This window comes from Stegostoma tigrinum, chromosome 13, assembly GCF_030684315.1.
Source record: "Stegostoma tigrinum isolate sSteTig4 chromosome 13, sSteTig4.hap1, whole genome shotgun sequence".
In the NCBI taxonomy this organism is placed as follows: Eukaryota; Metazoa; Chordata; class Chondrichthyes; order Orectolobiformes; family Stegostomatidae; genus Stegostoma; species Stegostoma tigrinum.
Window position 1 is genome coordinate 43,012,143 of NC_081366.1, and position 16,821 is coordinate 43,028,963.

The window sequence follows — 16,821 nt, forward strand, 5'->3', positions numbered from 1 at the left end:
ATAAATTACTTGAATGAAAATGTAGATGGGTGGGTCAGTAAGTTTGCAGACGATACAAAGATCAGTGGAGTTACAAATAGTGTAGAAGGTTCTCAAAGGATACATTGGGATATAGGTCATTTGCAGATATGGGTAGAGAAATGGCAGATAGAGTTTAATTCACGTAAGTGTGAGCTGCTGTACTCAAGCTAATCAAATGTAAAGAAGAAGTATATAGTCAATGGTGGGACCCAAACTGCATTGATATACAGAGGGATCTTACAGTTGATGTCCATAGCTCCCTGAAAGTAGTCATGCACGCATATAGGATGGTGAAGAAGGCATATGGCATGCTTGCGTTTCTTGGTCAGGGAATTGAGTACAAGAGCCAGGATGGCATTTTGGAGCTTTATAAGACTTTGGTTAGGCCACAATTAGAGTACTGTGGTCAATTCTGGCTGCCACATTGCAGGAAGGATTTGGAGGTTTTAAAGAGGGCACAGAAGAGGTTTATCAGGATGCTGCTTGGATTAGAGGGCAAGAACTATAAGGTGATGCGAGAAAAACTCATGCTGACTTCTCTGGGGCAGCAGAGGTTGAGGGGAGATGTGATAGAGGTCTATAAAATTGTGAGATGCATAGATAGGGTTGATGGTCAGAATCTTTTTCAGAGTTGATATGTCTAAAACAAGGGGACATGCATTTAAGGTGAGAGGGACAAGTTCAAAGGAGATGTGAGGGGTGAGCTTTTTACATTAACAGTGGAAGGAGTGGGGAACATGCTACCAGGAGTGATGGTGGAGGCAGCTACAATAAGGGTCTTTAAGAGACTTTTAGAGAAGCATGTGAATATGCAAAGAATGGAGGGATATGGATAAAGGGCTGGAAGAAGGAATAAGTTTCATTTGGTGTCATATTTGGCACAGCTAAATGGGTTGAAAAGCTTGTTCCAGTACTGTACAGTTCTATGTTTATTAGTTTTTCAACTAAGGAAATTAGGCTATGAGTCTCCAGCTCTCTGATATGACTTAATTACCCTTAGAAAGAGCAACAATGGACATGATTATATCTTGGAGGTTGGCTGTGGTCACCCCAGCTTAATGTTTGAGGGCAATTGCACCCTTGCTTTAGCACAGCACAATTATTTTTCATGTGACACCCTTTAATTAGTGAGGTGAGCCCGCCATCCAATTGCAGTAAGAAATCCTGTCTCCTCTTATCTAGGCCAGCAGCACTGTTCAACATCAGGATTGGTGGCTAATGCCAGAATTGCAAAAGGCCCAGGAGGAAGAACCCCAATCCCAGGTAGGTTTGGGTTCTCAGCGGGGCTGGGCTGCCAAGTTCAAGCAAGGAAGGTGGAGGGACATGTTGGGCAAGGAAGGGGAAAAGGTTGCCATGGGAAGAAAAAGTTTGGAGCTTTATTTGATCTGCAGGTGGGCTCAACATCCACCATCTGTAAAATCATGGCAGAACTGGGCAGGTAGGCTGATGGTGTATACTGAACTGATGGTCGGATACTCCTCATTACAGGTGGACACCTGTTTTCCTCCCCAAAGTTGGTGCCTAATATTAAGCCCACTTTTTGGCAGTTTCCAGTTTGCAGAAACTTCTCACTGAACAATGACTTTTTTCAACAGGATTTCCATTTCCTTGTTAATCTTCCCTGTTTCATGACAGACCACAGAGTACAGTTCACGGATTCTGAGGGAAATTTTAGACTTTCAGCACTTTCAACCTGTTTAAAGCTACTCTTTTGATATTTCTCAAACATTCATGATGTACACATTGTTTACTTAATGTTGAAACAGTGGATGGAAGTCTTTATAGCAGGCATGAATAAACATGGCCGGGGAGCCTAATTGGGTGGGAGTCAAAATTTCAGAATCTTAATACCAGGATAAACTTTAGCCATCAATTTATATAACATTGAAAGTTGAGCAAACCCTCTTGTTTGCAGGTGCCAGGAAGCCTATCTGAATGCATTTGCACCTCATTGTAGGTAAAACTAATTGGGGTGAAGTGCTGTCCCAATTAGGTTCTGTCCAATAGAGAAATTCATGCCTCTAGATATCCAAATGCATATAAGGTGCATGTATGTTGATGCACACTTGACGTTCAACTGCATCTTCACCATCTTATGGCCAGGATAGTTTCAATCAGTTATGTCCTATCCCTCCAAGAGAATGACATTCTTCACCCATCAGTAATACATGACCAACTTCTAATTATGAGAATAATTTGCCTGGAGATTTCAGCTGGGGAAATACTCTTCCTCTATGCACCCAGAATCTCTATTTTTCCAATATTCCAACCACTGTTTGTGTTCATTACATGAACCCTTATAAAACTGAACTTTATCCATCCAAAATTCAATGCCTTGGTTTGGTAAATTATATATACTGAGGTTAAAAAGGTGCATTTTATAGACTCCCTCCCAAACAAAATCTGAGAACTGTCTGCATCATACTTATCACTTAAGAATCATTTCTCCTTTTCCAAAACTACAGAACTCTGGATATGTTTAATATTTTTTAATTGATTATTCTAAATTATTTTAATTATTTAATGTTAAAGTAATTTTTTGCTTTGTTTCCCTCTGTATGCAGGAGGACAACGAAATTGAAATCGATCAGTTCCAGAAACAAACAGATGATTTCTCTAAAGTCAATGAGAGCTCTGTTAAATTTTCACCATCATTTGTAGACTTGAATTCATTTGAACTATCTATAATGCCAACTGGTGAAAATCGAGAACAATATAGTGATTTCAGGAACACTAATTTGACAATGTCAACCTTCATACCTGACCAGATGCGGAGGACAAGCACATGTAGCTTATCAGCTAAGACTTCATCTGGATTGCCACTGAGTGGCACAGCTGGTCAACAAACTACACAATATGTATGCACATCACAAAATGAGAGAGATTGTAGCAGTCCTTCTTCCTTCCTCTGATCCTAATTAAGTACAGCCCTAAGAAATGTGAGTTTCTCAATATTGTAAGTGAACTTCTTTTCAGAAGGATTTGCCATGTGCAGTTATAAGTCTTGTTGAATCAATCTGATTGCATTGTTCAGAAGATTAACAATCACATGCATGTTCTACTTGATCCCACACAATTCTTAAAACAGTAGAACTCTCATATTGTTACAGCAAATTTGCCATTTAATTTTACAATGTATGAATGTATACATTTTCATCCCAGGTTTAGTTCCATTCTTCTCTTTATTTTCCATTTCATCCGACCCTACCAATCATTTGCAGCTCAAAAAGAGTGGACAGATGACCTTCCGAGACCTCCATGAGTACTGCTGTAATCTTGACCATCAAGATACATACAAAAGCAAGGGGAAATAATGCCAAACTGAGGAAGTGCCTAATCTCAAACTCATCTTTCAATATTAAGTAGACTATGTCAATAAGAACGTTCACCAAAATGAAGTCAAATTATTAGAAATTAAAGAAACAAATAAAATCAATCAAAAAAGTATGAATATAAGAAGAAAAGATGACAGTCAGAAAGATGCTGTCTTAATATCAGAACTAATTATCTCTGAAGATATTTGAGGTTATTGAGATAATAAGAAGGTATTCTTTTTGTGGCATACTGAAAAAAAAGTTTTGTGTGGAACATGTGCTGCTTAGTTACTTATGTCTATCTGAAATGCTTCAATCTAGAAAAATGTATATTACATTGGCTCTATGATGGTACAAAATAATGCACTTTAGAGAAGGTAATAGAAACAGTGTTACATTTATCAATTTTATAGCAACAAATACATTAAAATATAAATTGTATAACATTAGTTTCACCATATTATGAGTAAAATAAAATTGCAAAGTCTAATGCTCATTATTAACTTGCAGCACCAAATGAGGTGGTCATTTTTTTAGTCTGTATACTTTTTTGAGAATTTTTAGAAATTTTTTCTATGAAGCACAATTTAAGGTCATTAAGTAATCTAGTGCATAATTTGCTGAAATTCTGCTCCTGTATAAAAAGATGTTTCCGCGATAATACGTATTTTTTTTTACCCATGCTCAAGATAGTATAAGCAGCTCAATATTGTATCTGATGATAAAATTGTATGGACTAGCTAGGGGGCAGCATCCTTTTGTGTAAGAGATTAAACAAACTGTGTTGGATTATTCAGACGCTTGAGCTATAATTTTGCGTCATATGATTTACTGTCAATCTCCTTATAAACTTCAAATGATTTTAAAATGTACAATATTGACTACTTAAAATAAACTGACCCCTAATATTTGTTTCTGTTATGACCATTACAAGAGTAGTAAAAAAAAACAACCCAGCTGTAAATGACCTGATATATAATACTCCAATGTTGGACTCGGTTGAGAAGGTTTTAGCTTCGTAGCAATGGTAAAACAGTGCTTGAAATTCTTAGTATTTTATTTTAATTTTAAGTATGAAAATTGCTATCAAAGATCATAATTTTGTCTAAAATAATCATTGGCTCCATCCTACACACAAACTTCAATTCCTATTTTGGAATTCTAAACAAACAACATGTTAACTTTACTGTAAGAAGGCAAGGTATAGCAACCCAGTGTTTATGACTTGTACTTGTTTACGATGAAAAGTACAGAATTTTATAAAAGGATTTGTAATGTCAGGTGTGGACAAATTTTGACTTGGCTTTGAAATGATTTACGAGGAGGATAGCATGTTTGATATTTTAAGGAAGCTAAATTTAATCAGAGAAAGAAAGTCATTAAAAGTAACCAAAGCAGAATGATACTAATAGGTAAAAGAATTGCACTAAAGAGTGGCATAAACTAGAATCAAATAGTTTTCATGCCAAGGTTTCAAAAAACATTTTTTGCAGATATCCAAACTACATTCTTCTAAATTCTCTCAATTCAGGTACTATTGTTTTCGATAGGAAATTTGCACAGCAGCCCACAATTTAAGAAACGTGATTAAGGATGACAATGGATTCCAAAATTATTTAGCTGAGAAGTGGTGTAGTGGACAGTGAAAATGGTTACGTCAGAGTACAGTGGGGCCTTGATCAGATTGGTCAATGGGCCAGTAGTGGCAGATGGAGTTTAATCTAGGTAAATATGAGGTGTATCATTTTGGGAAGGCATATCAGGCCAGGATTTGTACACTTAATTGTGAGGACCTGGAGAATGTTGCTGAACATAGAGGCCTTGGAGTGCAGGTTCATAGCTCATGAAACTGGGGTTGCAGGTGAGCAGGGTATTGAAGAAGGTGTTTGATATGCTTGCCTTTATTGGCCAGTGCATAGAGTATAGGAGTTGGGAGGTCATGTGTGGCTGTACAAGACATTGATGAGGCCATTTTTGGAATATTGCATTCAATTCTGGTCTCTCTGCTTTAGGAAAGAGATTGTTAAACTTGGAAGGTTCAGAAAAGATTTACAAGGACATTGCCAGGATTGGAGGGTTTAAGCTGCAGGGAAAGGCTGAATAGGCTGGGACTGTTTTCCCCAGTGCAACAGAGGCTGAGAGATGACCTGATAGAAGTTTATAAAATCATGAGGGGCATGGGCTGGGTGAATAGGTAAGGTTTATTCCCAGGGTAGGGGAGTCCAAAACTAAAGGGCACAGGTTGAAGGTAAGAGGAAAAAGATTTAAAAGGAACTTAATGTCCCTTTTCACACAGAGGGTGGTGTGTGTATAGAATAAGCTGCCAGTGGAAATGGTGGAGATTGATACAATTGCAACATTTGAAAAGTGTCTGGATGGGTGTATGAATAGTAAAGGATTAGAGCAATATGGGCCAAATTCTAGCAATGAGACTAGACTAATTTATGATACCTGATTAGCATGGATGAGTTGGGCTGAAGGGTCTGTTTCCGTGCTGCACATCTCTATGACTCTATGATTCTAATTTGTAACTGGAAAGTTAATAAGGAGCAATATCTCACATACTACCACTTCCTTCCATTTCCTGAGGCTTGCAGCACTATGGGCAATGCTGTGACCTGTTACCTGCCTAACCCTTGTGGCTTTTATCTTCGATATCAAAGGAAAATGAAATGTGAATGATATAGGTAATAGCCCACACTGATGTTTACCAACGGCATAGTGCTGCTTTAAGCAGCCATTGCTTGGTCAAAGTTTTCCCTCCTGGAATGTATTATTTAAGTTAGACTAACTGAACATTTTGGAAAGAAGAAGATGTATAGAAGATAGTTCATTCCTGATGAACCTGATTGTCTTATCCACTACTTCATTCACCTCTTCAAAAATATCAATGTCCAGGGATAAAATTGATATAATATGGACATTAAAGCATGCTTAACAAAGTCTCTTATAAGATAAAGTAAACTAGAATTGAAGCTATTGATATTGAAGACAAATTTGGAATTGTAACGAATGGCAGAATAAAGGAAGTAAGAACAGTGGTCTCATCCTCTATTTGTGGGATGTGACAAAATGTTATCCTACAAATATCTGTTCTGTGACCCTAACACTTCCTCCATATATAAAAATGATTTAGATGATGTGATAGATAGCTACATATCAAGTTTGCCGATGACTAAGATGACAATATTGAAAGCAATATAATCAAAAGTGTAATGTTATGATTTAATTAAATTATTAAACATGTTGCAACTGGATTTCAATGTGGCCAAATATGAAAACATTGTTTTAATTTAACTGCTGGAGTACAAGTATCATTCTAATGCACTCAACCTAGGTTAATTTATCCTTCGTAAGCTGTTGTGACTAGTATTTATATAAAGTAATCCAGGCACTTTCTGACTAGATCTTTGTATGCCTAGTGTATACCTTCTAAATTCCCATGTATTAGTTATCTAGATATAGAACCCAGTAATCCAGTTGTGCTTTTAATTGTTTTCTGTACTTGTCCATCACATTATAATGATCTCTGTATATGAAGCTCTCCGTCTCCTTGGACTTCCACTATTTCTAGCATTCCATCTTTTAGGATTTATTCTGCTCTGTACTTTCAGGTCCAAAGTGGATAACCTCACCCCTTCTGACTTTCAAATCTATTCCCCATTAATGTTTGAATTTTACTTCCAATGTTACACTTCAATTTAAACAGTTTACAATGCCACTTAACACTATATATCATCAACAATTTTTACATATAGCTCTTTATTCCATCACCTTTGGTATTAATAAATATATGGAATAATCCCTAGAATTTGGCAATGTAAGGACTGAGATAATCAAAATTGACAAGATATTAAAGTAAATTGATAGGCTAAATGGAGGATAGTTATTCCTGTTGATTACAGAACCTAAAATTAAGGGACAAAGCTGAAGAATTAAAGCCAGATTTTCAGCAGCAAAGTTAGGATGTCTGCACACAAAAGGTTGTTTGGAGGTTGCAACTTTTTCCCAGGAATAGCAGCTGATGCTAAACCAATAAATCATATTAAATTTGAAATTTTTTTTTGATAACCAAAGGTATGCAGAGATAAGGGGCAAGTGTGAGGAATAGATTACAGATCATCCAATGAGCTCACTGAATGGTAGAACAGATTCTATTTGATAAATTGCCTCCCTCCCTTCCTATGTTTCTTTGTGTGACTGATATATTTTCAGATATTAATGAAACTCCAAACTGTGTGACAAAATATGTGCATTAATTTCATATGACTAGGACAAGTAATTGACATGTGTAGAAAACTGATGTGTTAATTTGCAAACTAATTTTCCTGTCAACTCCCTTGGAAGTGATGTGAGGGGGGGGATAAAAAGCCTTGTCACGTTATAGCAAACACAAGTAGTTGGAAGTGTAAATGAAGAATTAACCTTCATTAATTTGTAACATGTTCAAATCATTATATTGCTTGTTGGTAATAAATGTAGACAGCACAATGGAACTTTGTTTGAAATAGTTAATTTCATTCACCTTCTCCAAAGAGTGAAGACTGTGAGAAGTACTTGCAATTATATTAGGAACATGTAATGTTAACATGCTCATTTTGTGATGCTTTCATTCTTTTGAGAGGCCTACAAAACCATTATGTGAAATATAGACCTCTTAGAATGTTGTACTACTGCTGTAAGACTATAAGTTTGCATTTGTTAAAATACCTGATCTGAAATTGTTGTTGCTTATATGAATGTAAAACCAATGGCGTATGGACTGGAGAGGAGTACAACAGTGCCCTAACAGCTTAAAAATGTTATTAGAACACCTTTCCATAATGCTGCTAAGCACTCTTTTATTCTCTTTTCATAATTGTGTTACTGTATGCCCAATTAGTGAACTGTTCTTATTATTGCCTCTTATGTGCTCTCATATTCCTCCTTATGTATTTTAAATAACATCTTTTATTACACTTTCCTGGTATGTGTTTGCCTCTGACTATCACATAAATCTATTATAAATGCTTTTTAAATGAAGAATGTGTGTCATTAACATATATCTATTGCATTTTTGATTTCTACTATTTTTGCTCCTTATTTCAATATATTTGTGTCAAATCTCAGCCAAAACCAGTAATGTTAGAACTGCATTTTCTCACCACTCATTCTGAAATTAATTATGAAAAGAAAGGAAACAAATTTTGGAAAAAAAGGCCTCTGTTTCTTAACAATAACACTAAAAATATATATTGAAAATACCATCACAAATGAACGGCACAGACTGAGCATTAATAAGAATAAATTGCAAATGTATCCAACATTCAGTTCACACCCTTGGCAATCATTTTAAGTAGTGCCCACATTATTATTCATGTCATATATCAAGTTACTTCTGCTATTTTTTTTCTTCTTGCAATATACAGTATCGATTTGAAATTAAAACATGATAATATAGTTTTCTCAAAAATGTGCTGTATTACTGATGTGATTTTAAAATTACATAGCTGATTTGCTAAAATGCCCTTGAGGATTATGAACTAGTTTAGTTGTATTTTAGCTTTCTTTACATTCTCTTAATTATTAAAATTATATGCACTACTGTAGCCCATATCACAATGCCACATGATATTTATTGCTTAAATTAAGTTAATAACTTGTGAGTATGGAATGTTTCTATGCTTTCCATAAGTGACCAAGATTCATTAGGCACATTAGTAAGTTTAAAAAGTCTGTTTAAGCTATATCTAACCAGAATATAAACCTCTGATACTTGTCAAAGAAAGATATAGAAATAGAGAAGTATATCTCTTTACAAAATACAAAGTGAGGAATTTTAACAACAATAATGTATATCCTTTCTAATTCTGTGGTATTCACATTATATCCGAATTATATAATTTGCACTAAATTTCACTGTGGCTGCATTCTACTTCAAAAAAAACTAAATATAGTTATTATACTCTACCTATATTGTACTCTTACCTATATGGGAGATATTCTAATGATTAATTGCCACATCTAACAGCTATTTTACAATGCGTGCTGAAAAATTATGAAAGTGAATCAAACATGTCACTCTTTATCAGCTTGTCGTGAAAAGTTACATTTCCTAGCCGAGTTCAGAAGATTATCAACTGTCAATTTTCTCAGTTGGTTACCTGCCTGGCAGCAAAAAGAGAATACAAAGATGCAGTGGGTGATTATTGAGATGGTAACTAGTTAAGTGGATGTGTCTGCTAACTCCATCCTGTGAGGACAGCAGACCAGTTCCCAAGATTGGAGGAGCCTTTGAAGGTGGTCCTACAGTTGTGGCATGACTCACAAGTTGATTCTTCTGAGATTTCCCAATCATCATCACCAATTTCACCCTCTCCCCTATTCCCCCCAACCCACCACACCAAACTCTGATTTGTTACCAGAAGGTCACCTCCATCTATCAACTATTTTAAAATGCGTGCTGAAAAATCATGGATGTCAATCAACCATGTGACTCTTTATCAGCATCTCGTGAAAAGTTACAATGCCTCACCAAGGTCAGCAGATTATCATTTGGCAGTTTTCGTACATAGGAATATTAATGGCAGCAGACAGAGAATGGAATCTTACAAATAGGAATAAAAGTATGTTGTTGCAAGAGTTCCTGAGGATAGTGTCCTAGGCTGAAAGGTTTTTCAGCAATGACCTTCCTTCTTTCATAAAGGCAGATGTGGATAAATTTGCTGATGATTGCACAATAATTGGCACTATTTGTAACTCTTGATACTGATGCCCTCCATGTCAATCATGCAGCAAGATCTGGTCAGCATTCAGACTTGGACTGATAACTGGCAGTAACATTTTCATCACGTAAGTGTCTGGCAAGGGCTTTTCTGACAATAGGGAATTGAGCCATCTTGTGTTGACATTTAGAATTATTACCATCACTAAATACCCTATCATCAACATCCTTATCATTGATAAAAATTGTAACTGAGTAGCCGTATAAATAATAAGAGTAAGTCTGATGCTGGGAACTCTGAGCAATTAACTTGCTTCCTGACTCTGCAAAGCTACAAGGCACAAGTCAGGAATTTGATGAAATATTTTCTACTTGGTTGGATGAGTGTAGACCCAACAAAATTCTTAAAGCTCAAACCATCCCAGATAAAGCCACCCACTTTATTGGCATCTCATCTACAAACATAAACCTTTATTCTGTCCACACCAAATGCGCAGTAATAGCAGTGTGTACCATTAACAAGTTGTATTGCAGCAACTTGCCAGGTGTCCTTCAACAGTTTCTTCCAAACCTGTGACCTCTACCACTTGAAAGGACTAGGATAGTAGGTAAATGGGTACATCCGCACCTGCAACCTAACCTACAGGCCACACACCATCTAAAATTGAAATTCTAGTGCCTTTCTTTCATTGTCACTGGATCAAAATCATCAAACTTTATTCCTAACAGTTTATTCATCTTCTTACACCAGATGGCCTACAGACATTGAAGAGGGTGATTCACAAAATTATTCTGTTTCCATGCAGTTTTGGTCTCACTATCTGACTAATAAATTTTTGGCCAAGGAGGAGTTAAACAATGATTTACCAGAATAATTCTTGAGTAGGAAGGACTGACGTATGAAGATAGACAGGATCTCCTTCCCATTCACTCCACTCACATGAGGTACAATGTCCCTTAAATTATCACAACTCCTTTCCCTCTGTAACGGGAGTGCAGCCCTTTGGTCCAGTAGGACTGTAGAGACTTCATGTTTTTTCAATAATAGAGATCTACGGCATAGAAAATGATTCTTCAGCCCATTGTATTTATGCCAGTCAAAAATAGCCATCTAACAGCTCTAATTTCACTTTCCAGCACTTGGCCCATAACCTGGTATGCCTTGGCATTACAAGTGAACATCTAATTCCTTCTTAAATGTTTTGAGGGTTTCTGACTCTGTCTTCTTACAGGTAGTGAGTTCCAGATTGCCACTAACCACTGGGTGAAAAGGGTTTTCCTCACATCTCCTCTCATCCTTGTGCTCCTTACCATAAATTTATTCCCCTAGTCATTTGTCCCTCCATCAGGGAGAAACATTTCTACCTTATCTATGCTTGTCATAATTTTACATATTTCAATCACATCCCCTCTCAATCTCCTCTGCTGTAAGGAAAGCAACCTCAGTCTGTCCAATCTCTTTCATAACTGAGACTCTCCAGTTCAGGCAACATCCTGGATAATCTCGTCTGCACTCTCTCCAGTGCTATCACATCCCTCCTATAATGCGGATTCTAGAACTGCACGTAATACTTTAGCTGTGGACTAAACAAAATTTTATATGTTTACATTTATGTTCTAACAGAACCTCCCTGCTCTTAAACTCTATACCTCAACTAATAACGGCACATATACCATCTTAACCGCTTTATTTGCATGTCCTTCAACCTTAACGGACTGGTGTGCATGTACACCAAGATCTCCCTGATCCTGAGTGCTTCCCAGAGTCCTATTATGCATCATGTATTCCCTTTCCTAGCCTGTCCTGCCCCAAGTGTATGACCTCACATTTATCCAGATTGAATTCCATTTGGCACTGATTAGTCTATTTGCCCAGCCCACTTATATCCTCCTATATAAATTAATCCTCCCCCACAATTAGGGGGAGGTGATGGTCTAATGGTATTATTGCTGGACTATTAATCCAGAGACCCAGACAATGTTCTGGGGACCTGAGTTTGAATCCCATCATGGCAGATGGTGGAATTTGAATTCAATAAATATCTGGAATTAAGAATCTAATGATGCCACAAATCCATTGTCAATTGTCGGAAAAACCCATCTGGTGCACTAATGACCTTTGGGAAGGAAACTGCCATCTTCACCTGGTCTGACCTACATATGACTCCAGACCCACAGCAATGTGGTTGATTCTCAACTGTTCTCTGGGCACTTAGGGATGGCCAATAAATGCTGCCCAGCCAAAGATGCCCTCGTCCCGTGAATAAATAAAGAAACAAAAGAAACCATCCCACCAATTTCTGTGCTGTCTGTGAACTTAAAGATCAACCATCCTACACTGAAGTCTAAATCATTTGTACTAACCACAAACTGTAATGTCCCCAACCCTATCCCCTATGGAACCTCATTTAACACAGCCTTCCAAACATAATGAAAAGAAACCCAATCATCACCCTTTGCTTTCATCTACTCAGCTGTGGATTGAATTTGTTAAATTTCCTTGGATCCCATGGCTCTTCCCATTGTTATTAGTCTCCCATTCGTGACCTTATCAAAAATTCTCCTGGAGTCAACTAAGTCAGAAGTCATATGACATCAGGTTGCAGTTAGACAGGTATACTTGAAATCACAATCTTCCCGAGTGCTGCTCCTTCATCAGGCGAAATGGAGAAAGCCAGAAGTAACACAACACCAGGTGATTGTCCAAGATAAGAAAGTGTGGAGCTGGAAGAACACAGCAGGCCAAGCAGCATCTCAGGAGCACAAAAGCTGATGTTTCGGGCCTAGACCCTTCATCATCCTCTCTGATGAAGGGTCTAGGCCCGAAACATCAGCTTTTGTGCTCCTGAGATGCTGCTTGGCCTGCTGTGTTCATCCAGCTCCACACTTCGTTATCTTGGATTTTCCAGCATCTGCAGTTCCCATTATCACTCACCAGGTGATTGTCCAACAAGTTTATGTGAAGTCACAAGCTTTCAAAGTGCTGCCCCTTCATCAGCTGACTTCTAACTTTGTCCACCCCAGTCCAACATTCGCATCTCCACATCACGGTGAAGTAGAGGAAAGCAGACAGGCACAGAATATATAGTCAGAAAGATAACGGGAAGATAATTCGAGGTAATTAAATGTCTCAAAAGATAAGTACAAATAGTGTGAGTGGAGTATTGGCAGACTGAATAACAAGTTTGTAAAATCTTACGTCCTGTTTTGATAGCATCATCTGGATCAAAAATAGAATATGGTGGAAAAGGTCAGGAGGTCTGGCAGCATCTGTGAAGAAAAAAATCTCAGAGTTAATGTTTCGGGTCCGATGACCCTTCTTCAGAACTCAGCATCATCTTGATATTTGGATTACTTATTACTTTGCTTAGACCCTCATCTTCTAAATCTGATACCTATCATGTTATTCCAGCCATTTGGTTAGTGTCTAGCATCACCTTATTTTTAAATTTTGTAAATATCTCTTTCCTGAAGTAATCAGTTCATAGCTAATCCCTTTACTTGTTATTCAGCTGTTGACAATTTACTGACAACATTTGACACTTTTGATTACCTACAAAGACTTGTTATTTAGCCTGTCAACACTCAACACTCCACTCACTATTTGTACTTACATGTTGACATTCTTAATTACCTGGAATTAACTTAACATTATCCCTTTGCCTATATATTCTGTGTACGTGTTTGTGTTTGTGCTTCTATGTCGTGTTACGTGCTTGTATTTGTGCTTCCCTCCACTTCACCTGCCAAAGGAGCCGTGCTCTAGATGCTTTTTATTTCAAATAAAACTGTTGGACTGTAACTGAGCGTTATGTGACTTCTGACTTTGTCCACCCCAGTCCAACACTGGCACCAACACATCATGAAATCCAACTAGAATGTTAAGTGCATTGCTCTCATCTAAAGATCTAGTCAACTCTTAAGAAAAATTCAATCAATTTGGTCAGATATGCATCTCCTGAATAAAACATTCTGACTTTTCTTTATTAATTCCTGGGTCTCCAAATGCAGATCAATTTTCTCCCTCGGAACTGCTTCCAATAGTTTTTCTACCCCTTAGATTAGACTGACTGCCCTGTAGTTTCCTGGTTTATCCCTTGCTCCCTTCATTAATAATGGTATTGCATTGTATGTCCTCTAATCCTCCAGCACCTCTCCTGTAGTTGGAGGGGAATTGCAAATCTTTGCAGGTGCTACTGTTATTTCCTCCCTTGCCTCACTCAATAAAATTTCATCTGGCCTTGGATATCTATCTAGTTATCTGCTGCCAGACCACTCAGAACCCCCTTTGGGTCTATTCTAATTTCTTTAATTCTTTCACAGACCTTCTCTATGATTTCTACAGCATTATCTCTCTTATTAGTGAGCACTGACCCAAAGTATTCATTTAGAACCCTGTATAGGTCTTCTGGCTCCACGCACAAATTATCACTGTGGCTCTTAGTGGGCCCTAATCAATCCCTTGTTACCATTTTATACTGAATGCAACGGTAGCATGATTTAGAATTTTCATTTATTTTGCATACAAGAGATTCTTATTGAAATCACACTAAAAACAGCTCCTTAAAAGTAGCATTTCAGAGTAACATCATTTTATAAGAACATTAATCAATATAAATATAAAAAGAATTGTTCTTGTAAGAAAGTAGCCAAGACATTCATCTTTATGCACAGTAAATTCCACAATCTATCAGAATATAGCCCAAAAATATTTTTCTAGTACATAATTATTACTTTCTATAGTGTTTATATTAAAAGCTGCTAATTGGTACCTGTGTTCAAAATATGGTGGGTGTGCACTTTAACAGTGCATAGTATCTTAATCAGATAAAGATTATAACATATATGCCACATTTTATAGTCAGTGACAAAGAAGCAGTGCTCACTTTTCATCTTTCCGACAATTGTCCAGAACATTTTTGTTGTCTTTTGAGTGGAGACTTGCTCTAATCCTTTGCATCCAGTGAGGAGCCAACAACAAGGCATCCGTGGTGTGTGTGAGCAGGGCAAAAAAACAGTGAGAAACCATATTCAATTCAAGATTAACAAGCCTCACCAAAACAAGCTGTGCAAGAAATTGTACAGTGATAATGGGAGCTGCAGATGCTGGAGAATCCAAGACAATAAAATGTGAGGCTGGATGAACACAGCAGGCCCAGCAGCATCTCAGGAGCACAAAAGCTGACGTTTCGGGCCTAGACCCTTCATCAGAGATGGGGATGGGGTGAGGGTTCTGGAATAAATAGGGAGAGAGGGGGAGGCAGACCGAAGATGGAGAGAAAGTAAGATAGGTGGAGAGGAGAATATAGGTGGGGAGGTGGGGAGGGGATAGGTCAGTCCAGGGAAGACGGACAGGTCAAGGAGGTTGGATGAGGTTAGTAGGTAGGAGATGGAGGTGCAGCTTGGCGTGGGAGGAAGGGCACAACTGCGCCTCCCAGTCGCAAACCATTTCCACTCCCCCTCCCATTCTTTAGATGACATCTCCATCATGGGCCTCCTGCAGTGCCACAATGATGCCACCCGAAGGTTGCAGGAACAGCAACTCATATTCCGCTTGGGAACCCTGCAGCCCAATGGTATCAATGTGGACTTCACCAGCTTCAAAATCTCCCCTTCCCCCACCACATCCCAAAACCAGCCCAGTTCGTCCCCTCCCCACACTGCACCACACAACCAGCCCAGCTCTTCCCCTCCACCCACTGCATCCCAAAATCAGTCCAACTTGTCTCTGCTTCCCTAACCGGCTCTTCCTCTCACCTATCCCTTCCTCCTACCCCAAGCTGCACCTCCATTTCCTACCTACTGACCTCATCCCACCTCCTTGACCTGTCCGTCTTCCCTGGGCTGACCTATCCCCTCCCCACCTCCCAACCTATACTCTCCTCTCCACCTATCTTCCTTTCTCTCCATCTTCGGTCCGCCTCCCCCTCTCTCCCTATTTATTCCAGAATCCTCACCCTATCCCCATCTCTGATGAAGGGTCTAAGCCCGAAACGTCAGCTTTTGTGCTCCTGGATTGCTGCTGGGCCTGCTGTGTTCATCCAGCCTCACATTTTATTGTCTTGTGCAAGAAATTGGGTTTGATTGTCTGTTTTGCTATGAGTGCCTTTAAATCTCCAAGCTAGCATCTATAGTGAGCACATGTGTACTTTTGGGGTGAATTGTACCAGACATCATACTGGAGGGCATTAAAACACAACCAGACAAATGCAGAGTAGGCAGATTATGATATTAAACATCATACAAAGCTAATTCAATGTCAGCAGTACCATTTTGGAATTCAATACAGTCGTTAATGCACTTTTTTTTAACCTTGCTGTGTTGAACAGATTTTCTACTCCCTTGCAAATACTATTTAAAGCAATCTTCAACTACTTACAGTTAAGATATTTGTTGATTTCTTCCGTTGTTATGATTTCATAAACATTTAGTGCTTCCTTCGTAGCCCAAGTCACAAAAGTCTATAGCAAGTGGTAAGTGCTTAAGAATTTTTATCTGACTTCAAGGCCTCTGGCCAAGCTATTTGTTCCCAGGTTTACCCATAAACATTTCTCTCAGTTAGGACAGTATTTGGAGAATGAACAGAGACCGTGGAGGATTAACAAGTTGCCTGGTGAGGGTGGAAAATGAGGAGAAGGGTTTTAAAAAAGAAATCACATCTTTCTATGGTGTTCAAAGGACAATTCTGCTGCCTAAGCTGAGTGGATAGTGTGTGAAATGTCTATGCTTCAATAATAATTTTCTCACTGAAATTTGTCATGTTGCAATTACAACTACAGCCTT

The 16,821-nt window shown here is 38.1% G+C and overlaps 1 protein-coding gene across 3 annotated transcripts in view; it reads left to right on the forward strand.

The window, feature by feature from the left end:
- The window catches only part of LOC125458525 (glutamate receptor ionotropic, delta-2-like), a 496,301-nt gene extending 487,941 nt beyond the window's left edge, over positions 1-8,360 (forward strand). For 2 of the 3 annotated variants that reach the window (XM_048543867.2, XM_048543868.2), the window contains 2 exons: positions 1,204-1,284; positions 2,586-8,360. In XM_048543867.2, coding sequence (XP_048399824.1) covers positions 1,204-1,284; positions 2,586-2,933 — 429 coding nt within the window. In that variant the 3' untranslated portion in view covers positions 2,934-8,360. The remainder of the gene's footprint in view (positions 1-1,203; positions 1,285-2,585) is intronic. The other variant, XM_048543870.2, reaches the window with a different exon arrangement.
- Positions 8,361-16,821: the final 8,461 nt, after the last annotated feature.